Consider the following 8,488-nt stretch of genomic DNA (forward strand, 5'->3'; position numbering starts at 1 on the left):
ACATAAAGATTTGATAATATACATATTGCCAAATGATCGCTATCTTAGCCATTATATTACGAAGGCTGCACAAACAATTTCAGCTGACACGAGGACATGTTCATGTCTCAAGAGCATGGCAGCAAACAGATGGTGGTTCAGGCAACCCATGGACCTCATAGATAAACATGGAAGAACTGAAGCCCAGACAGCCCAAACCGAGGGCAACCAGCGATATGACCGACACAACAGACGTACACCAATATTGTTGGGTGTCTGCCACTGGGCTCCATTTCTGGAACAGGTAGGGTTGAGAGGAGGAGAGCAGCAAAGAGCATACCCCACTAGGGCAAGGCCAGAGGGTTGGGCTACTGGGCAGGTGACAGGGTGGGGGCCTCAGGCTGGAGAAGCTGCCTTGGTCAGAACAGGGATCTTGGGCTTGTGGAACGAGATTCAGGAACAATGAGGTACAAGAAGAATGAAACCCAGAAGCCAGTCTTATTCTTTGATGAGTCAGTCACCCAGGGCTGGGCTGGGCCACAGAGCCTATTTTTAAGCATTAAATGGCTCACATCCCAGGAAATCAGCGCCTGGGAGTCTGGCAACTGGAAGGATCGGATAGTTTCCTGAGCTCTCTAGAGGCATCTTTCACAACTTCGGTAGTTCTCTTCCAGTGTTGAAACAGGTATTCACAAAAAGCTTAACTTTATATTGACTCAGAGTTCCTTTTCTTAAGAAATTCTGAAAAGTTTTCAGCATGTGTCCATGTGGATGTGTTTTGTTAAAGGAACGTTTTTATTGGTCTGGCTTCCACTTCCTTGATCTGTACTATTATTATTAATTAAAATTGCAAAGTCAATGCCTCAGCTTACCTTTGTTCTCTCAGAGAGACAGGAGTGACCTGCCCCAGAAGGACTGGGTATATTGGCTATAGTAATGCCTACATTGCTGAAGTATGGAGAAGAATTTAAAATGAAACAGGGTGAGATTTCTTAGAATGTGAGTAGGCCTCAGTTCTAGAACAGGTTTTGGCCACATATTTGTTTTTATTTTATTTTATTTTATTTTATTTTATTTTATTTTATTTTATTTTTATTTTTTATTTTATTTTATTCTATTTCTTATTTTATTTTATTTTATTTTATTTTATTTTATTTTATTTTATTTGTGCATCTTTAAAATTTTACAGCAATTTTCTTTTCATGCTACAAATGACAAGCACTTACAATAGTGTTGCAGGAGATGACTGTAGAGGAAAGGAAAGTGGTGGGGAGTTTCCAGCTGTAGGTAAGCAAGGTACCTGCCGTGTAAGTCACTCCCCCACAACCTCTGAAAAAGCAATCATTGCTCTCTATTATTTGTGTGTCTGGATCCTTTTCATGGGAACTTGGAAAAGCATTCAGAGTTTGGGTTAGTGAAGAATCCAAACAGTTGCCATACACATTCTAGTGCCAGAGTTGGATCAGGGAGTGACACCCGACTTCAGGCTTATCTGGGGTAAGACACCATGGTTTCCTTGCTTACTTGTTGATAGAAGTCAAATTCAATTCATTTTCATTTAATTCAGCTCGTTTATTAAGCATTAACCGAATACTCGCAGCATGTCAGCTATGAGCTCACAATGTAGCAAAAGAGATGCTTGCAAATTAATGAGAATCCAATATGATGTATGATAATCTGGGAGGATTACATGAATGAATGAATACATAGGAGAAGCTTTTTAGAGAATACGTAGTGATGTGGTTTGAAGTGTTGGAGTTTGGAGTAAACAGCCAAGAAAGAATTCTTGAAGACATCGTCAGTGCAAAAAGGTAGTTTTATTAAAGGACCCATGGGCAGAAAGAGCTACACTGGGGTTGTGAAGAGTGACTGATTATATACCTTCAGGTTAGAGGAAGTTAGAGATAGTGTAAGTCTCTAAGGAATTTTGGAAACAAAGGTTCTAGGACCTTGAGGGACTAGCTGCAGTTAGGAAAAGGTCATTTGTTACTGTTCAGTAAAAACTCAGTCATGAGACCCTTAATATGTATATCAGGTGGCCATAAGCTTGGAGTATGATTGACAACATTTATCTTGGGGGGTAAAGATAAAGGAAGTTTCCAAAGGAATTTTTCAATGTTAAAGTAGGATCCTGGGGGGTCGGGATAATGTTAAGCTAAGATTCCCTTTTGCCCTTAGCAAAGTGTCATCATTGAGGCAGTTGAGCTCCTAGAGGAATGTCACTTTGCCTGTTACAAGGACTTGTCAATGGACATAGGCAGTAAGGAAATTTAATTTTTTTTTCTTTTGCCTTTGGTTCCCATATAATTCATAGAAATTGTCACAAAGTAGGCATTAACAGATATGTGTTAATTTCATAGATGCACAAATGGATTACAAGATGTGCACAGGCATACTCTCTGTTCTTTGGAACTGATAGTATGATCTTTGGAACATATAACAATATTTTTGGGACTTAGAATGTAATAGTGGGGTAAGGTAAGCTTGGGGTCCTAGACCTGAGATCACACTTTAGCGGGGAGAAAACCCATGGAAGACATCAACTAATTCATGGGAATTTGCAAAACTTTACCGGCCATGTTTGACCAGCCACATTTTACAGACATGTCTTCTGGTAGGAAATAGTTACACAACAGTCTCAATCCAAGGCAGCTTTCAATGTCTTAAACAAGAAATATCTAGCAAAACAGTATTTCCTGATTCTTGTGCTTGAAGGCTCCCCCTCTTTTTCTGTTCATGTTTTAGGAATACACAAGAACTAAGTTATCCACTGGGTGTTTTTCTAGCTTGGGCAAGAAGAAGCATCTGCTTCAGTTTCTTTGCTTTTCTGATTCCCACTACTGTTCTTTTTTTTTTTTTTAATATTTATTTATTTTTGAGAGAGAGAGCGTGAGAGGGGGAGGGTTGGATGTAGGGGTACAGAGGATCCAAAGCAGGCTCTGTGCAGTCAGCAGAGAGCCTTATGTAGGGCTCGAACTCACAAACCATGAGATCATGACCCGAACAGAAGTCGAAATTGGACACTTAATCGACTGAGCCACCCAGAAGCCCCACTACTGTTCTTAATCAACCCTTTTCTCCCAAGATGTGGCCCTAAGATGGTCTATGAGACATCATCAAAAGTAAAACAAATCTGGAAGATTCAACTCCTGAACAAAAAATGTCAGACCTACATTTATTTCCCATATGTCTACTTTATTTCGCAAAGAAATCAAGACACACTGGTGACAAGATTAGGCAGTATGGCATAGGTTATATGGGAGAAGAAATATGTTTCATGTGCCTTGGAATCAGAAGATAGATTCAACACTTTCCAAAATGTACAAATTTCAGTTTGTTGTTAGTTTTCCTGTGGAGAGAAAATAGCAACAGATGAAAATTGCTGAGGCCGTAGACGTTTTATTAGCATCCAAACTTCGCTAATGAACCCCCCAGTAATGTACCCAAGTCTCTCCACTTATTGGTGTTTTTAAAAGGGGGTGGGTGACTGCAATTTAGAAATACTTGAGCAACTGGTGCTGGTTATGTGAGGATGATGCTCAAAATATGTCACAATCAGTTTATATCCCTGAAAACATATTTAATGAATTTCTAGTAAAAGGAGACTCGCTTAGAAACCTTTTTTCCATAAATGATTTTGTCTTAAAGTCACATTTTGCACTTTCCATCAAATGTAACTTTTCATAAAACTATTTTTTCTGATAAGAAAAAAACCAGGACAGTATGCCACATATATTAGGTGTTTGTTTTCACTCATGTATGTTTTGAAAATACTTAAAAGGATGTATATGTTTCTATACATTCTAGTATATCATACACCATCTTATATTAAAAATTTTTTTAAATGTTTATTTTATTTTTGAGAGACAGAGACAGAGCGTGAGTGGGGTAAGGGGCAGAAAGTGGACACATAGGATCGAAAACAGGCTCCAGGCTCTGAGCTGTCGGCACTTGACTGACTGAGCCACCCAGGCACCCCTTATATTTTTTGATCTGACACTAACACATCTTTCAGATGATTACTTTGTTACCTTTAAGCTAATTTTGGCTACCTGATTTTCAAATTCAATTTTTATTATAGCTCCAAAATATATTTTGTTGAGAAGTCACCCTCTGAAACAGAACAATTTCTTCAGGATTTTTAGTTATTGTCGCCTTTTGTGCCAATAATTAGGGGGCTCTAACATATCTAAACTTAATGGTTAAAGCTGAACAAGTAAATCTGGTTCATTCTAACATATGACTGGACTGGCATGCCTAACAGGAGGGATGTTCCTTGTCCCTGGAAATAATCAAGCATAGACTCTGAGATGACATGAATTATTTGCAGAGGGAGTTCAAGCAATAGATTAGTAGGTGGAAGTTGAATGAGGCGCCCCTCCAATTTCCTTCCAACTCAAAGATTCTCGGATTCTTTGCTTTACTCTTAGTGCCAGAATATGTAGAGATCCAGTGACACTAGCGACCCCAAATTTTACATATTCATCATATTCACACATTCATTATTCCCCAAACCACTTTCTCTAGTGGACATATATTTGTCGTAACACACAATTACACCTTAAATACAGAAAAGAAAAACATTTCAGTACTTACCGAACTTCAGAACAAAAGAAGCAATCATTGGCATAAGTTTTGCCGTCAGATCCACAAATTGGTGCATATATTTCATAACAAAATCCCTCTTCTCTCCGTGGGAACTTCTCATATTTACTGCAGTCAACCTGGAAATACATATTAAAAGCCTTCAACTGAATCTTTATTCCCAAGATTTAGGATTTCCCAAGCAAGCTTAGAGGGCTTGCCAATCGTTTGTTTCCTAGTCTAATGGTCATTTGTTTCCTATTCCTCATCAAACGCCTTTGAGATATATCAAGTGTGAAGATTTCTTACATCAGATATAAAATCATGAGTGATAAACTTCTTTATGGCAGCTTGTAACCAAATCACTATTTATTTAAAAATTAAAATTTAAAAACATCCACGGCCAATTCACAGATGTAACCATTCCCATGGGGTTAGTGTTCTACACATCCTGCTATTCCTCTCTTTCGCTTAAAAAATTCTATCTGAATGCAACAGTGAGATGTATTATAGGGATACCTACTATAGTTTTAAGAACTAGCACATCATTAGCGACTTTTACCATTAATTATTGGTAACAAATGACTTGTTATACACTTAACCAGCACACAGACAGTCACATGTATTTTACTCTTGTAGTTGAGAACCACTGTTCTATATGCAGGAGCAAAGCCAGCGTATAAAGCTCTCTGCAGGAGCAAGGATGCAATCACCAAGAAAGAATGTTCTGGGTTTTTCATCTATGAGCAAGCTGAAGAATGTGAACAGTAAAAGTCAAACACATCAGGATTCAAATCCTGATGTGCTCTGGGATATGACTCTGGGACAATCATTTTACTTCTTTAAGCTTTGATTTCTTTACCTGCAAAGTGAGGACAATAATAACTACAGTGTAAGGTTAAAGCAAAAAATATATATATAAGCAAGAAGATACATGTAAAATGCTTAGCACTTTGTGACATGGAAAATGCTGAGTAAATAATAGCTATTATCTTTATCCCTTGGCCTACACAAACTCCAGCTCTATTCAGAAGACTCTACATTTCCAGTTTTTCTGACTCTGAATTCCACATGTAAGATTTTACGATTTGATTGTCTCCACTTGGATAGCATGAAATATGGTCAAACTTCAAGTTAAATTCATCTTCCCCTTCAGCTATGTTCCGTTAATTAATCATTTCATTCCTTTGGTTGCTTTACACCACGCACCTTCTAAGTTTTAGGGCTGAGCTGAGAGCTGGCAATACAGAGATTAGTATGCGTGACAAAATGGCAGAAGGACCGCAGGGCCTAGTGGAGTATGGTGGAGAATGAGAATTACAGGGCTCCCTGGTGAGTATATTTCAGCATGACTTCACTTCTTGCCTGCTCAAACCCCAGTACCAGGACTCAATGTGATATGTACAAGGAGACTCCCAAGGCTTCCTCTTCATGAATCTTTTTCATTCTCAAGCAACCAGTAAATCATGAGAATAGAATAGAGAATCCTATTATTCTCTTTAATAGGTAAAACAAAAGATTCAAAGAGATGAAAGGAGCTGCCTGGGCCCCAGAATCACACAGCTGAAAAGTCACGGAGCTTGGTCTAGAACCCAAAATGCTTGACTCCTGGTTTAAAGTTTTTACCACCACAGCTAGAATTTCTCAACAATAGTTATTACTTAATATGAGTCATAAAGGGAAGGTTCAATTAAAATCTTCATTCTCTAAGATAAAGAAGAAAGATGTGTCTGACCCATTTAACAATTACAACAATCATGACTTGTCCTTATTGAGCTTTACTACGTGCCAGGTGCTTACGCTCACCTCTCTTCAAGCGTTGTGGCTTTAAGTCTCACAATAAGCTTATGAACCCAGTATTAGTGCCCATGGCCACACAATCAGGGAGCTAGAATACAAACTCAGGACTTTATAACTCGAATGCTAGGTATCTAACCACTTTGTTCTATTATGTCCCGTTCAGAAAGGTCTCTTAATAGTTTTTTAAATAAAACCAGTTTTGATACTTAAAAACTTCTTCAAACATGTAGCAATTTAATTAATGTATAGTAGCAAATGTTTCCTTATTGATACTGGCTTTAAAATTACATAGAAGTAGGACCTTTATATCAAGATGGATGTACTGACCTGTTGAGGGCGTGTGGCACATTCTACATCTGTAAGAAAAACAAAGACAAGAGAAACTAAATTAAACTTTGGAAGAACCTCATCTTAGTAGAAAAATGATCTTTTATTTATGTTTCAGCTCTCAGACTGTCAAAAATATGACTCTCTTCAGAGCTGTGTATCAATATAATATCAAAGGTTGAAGCTTAGCACATATTTTTTTTTCTTTTTTTGGAGTGGGATTAGAGCATAGCCAACTACTATAATAATGAAGAGAAACTACTATAATACTGAGAAGTTCTTTCCTACCTCATAATCAGAGTTTAGGAAATATTGGGGGAAAAAAAACACCAGAGAAGTGGTTTTATATTTAGGGAATGTCTGCTGTTATGTAGCAGGAATACGTGGCAGTTGAAAATTCTAGGGAGGCAAAGTTCAACTCAATGAAAAATAATAATAGTTCATGTTGCCAAACAATGGATGAGACTGTTTTATGAAGAAATGGCATCCCCATAAATGGTGATATCAAGTCAAAGCAAAGTCTGGATGTACACTTACCAAAGAAGTTATACAAAATATTTATATGGATGAGACTTTGGCCTTAGCTAACCATTTAGCCCCAGAGATAGTATCATTTAGTGATTTATTGGTAGAGACAAAATAATGCATTTCAAAAAACCTGCCTTACTATCTATGTATCTGTGTTTATCCCAGAATTCTGTGAGCAGAAGACAACGTGAGCTATTAGTATCGGGGAAGGGTGGGTATAATAAGGGAGATACTCACTGAAGATGGATGTCAAAGCCAAAGCCAAGAGCAGGGCAAAGGCTGTTGCTTTCATGCTGCTGAAGTGGCCAAGGGCAGTCAGAGGGAGGCAAAACAAGTAACTTTCTGCCGTCTGCTCTGCCCACTTGGGTTCTACCTTATATATTGACAAGAGTTCCTGCCTCAATTGTGAAGTAACTATTTCCAGAAACAGAATCCTGGGAGGAGGTCAGAGACATATGCTAGTATGGGAATTCTTTTATTGTGAAATCAGATGGTTGCTCATGTTTGCTCATTTTAATAGACCATAGAACCCAATAAAACTGTTATTTCTTTGTTTCTTTACATACTTGAAAGATGGAGTGCTTTCACAGCTGTTATATGATTGGATCTTCATAACAAATCTGTCAGTTACTACAATTTTCTTTGTTTTACAGACGAGAAAGTGAAGTCAGAAAGAAGTTAAGTCATTTCACCCAGTTTACTACATATTCTTGGTTGCCCTACTTTTCCAGGAACACTCACCAGCATGGCAGCTTTCTGTGTTTCCCCTCTTTTGACACTTTCCCAGTTTCCCCTCTTTCCTCCTATCTTCTCCAGCACCAAATGGGAAATATTGCCAGTTGAGACTCTAGACTGGGCACAGAGAAAAGGTATCAACACCCAAGTCTTTATTCAGCAGTAACAAGCAATGATTTATGCTCTTAGCAGGGGGATCATTTCTCCAAGATTCTAAATTTGAGGAGATGGTAAGATGGGTGGACTTGTTGAATAGTCACTCCTCATTTAATGCCAGATCTCTGGTGGAATTTCCTTATCAAGGAACCTTGGAAGAAGGGATTCCTCAAAGGCAATAATAAAGAGCTATGTGACCATCTTAACCAATAATGGATTTATTGGCTGCAGTGGCTTGACTGTACCTGAAGCACAGGCTCAAGGTTCAAGAATGAGATGTTGGGGTGCCCGGATGGCTCAGTCAGTTAAATGTCAGACTCTTGATTTCAGTTCAGGTCATGATTTCATGGTCATGAGATTGAGCCCCATGTTGGGCTCT

The 8,488-nt window shown here is 38.3% G+C and overlaps 1 protein-coding gene across 1 annotated transcript; it reads right to left on the reverse strand.

The window, feature by feature from the left end:
* Positions 1–3,259: 3,259 nt before the first annotated feature.
* LOC102962190 (serine peptidase inhibitor Kazal type 9) lies at positions 3,260–7,532 on the reverse strand. The gene is made up of 4 exons (XM_007093707.2): positions 7,456–7,532; positions 6,691–6,719; positions 4,576–4,703; positions 3,260–3,328 (listed from the first exon to the last, which is right to left on the reverse strand). The coding sequence occupies exons 1-4, from the start codon at positions 7,508–7,510 to the stop codon at positions 3,283–3,285; spliced, it is 258 nt and encodes an 85-aa protein (XP_007093769.1). The 5' UTR covers positions 7,511–7,532; the 3' UTR covers positions 3,260–3,282.
* Between the last annotated feature and the right edge of the window lie 956 nt (positions 7,533–8,488).

The sequence above is a fragment of the Panthera tigris genome, chromosome A1 (genome assembly GCF_018350195.1).
Source record: "Panthera tigris isolate Pti1 chromosome A1, P.tigris_Pti1_mat1.1, whole genome shotgun sequence".
Lineage (NCBI taxonomy): Eukaryota > Metazoa > Chordata > Mammalia > Carnivora > Felidae > Panthera > Panthera tigris.

Excerpts from the sequence above, each read along its gene's own strand:
- LOC102962190 (XM_007093707.2), bottom strand. The coding sequence starts at position 7,510 with ATGAAAGCAACAGCCTTTGCCCTGCTCTTGGCTTTGGCTTTGACATCC. Across the intron at positions 6,720-7,455 it reads GGCTTTGACATCCATCTTCA|ATGTAGAATGTGCCACACGC; the intron begins GTGAGTATCTCC and ends TTTTTCTTACAG. Across the intron at positions 4,704-6,690 it reads GTGCCACACGCCCTCAACAG|GTTGACTGCAGTAAATATGA; the intron begins GTCAGTACATCC and ends ATGTATTTCCAG.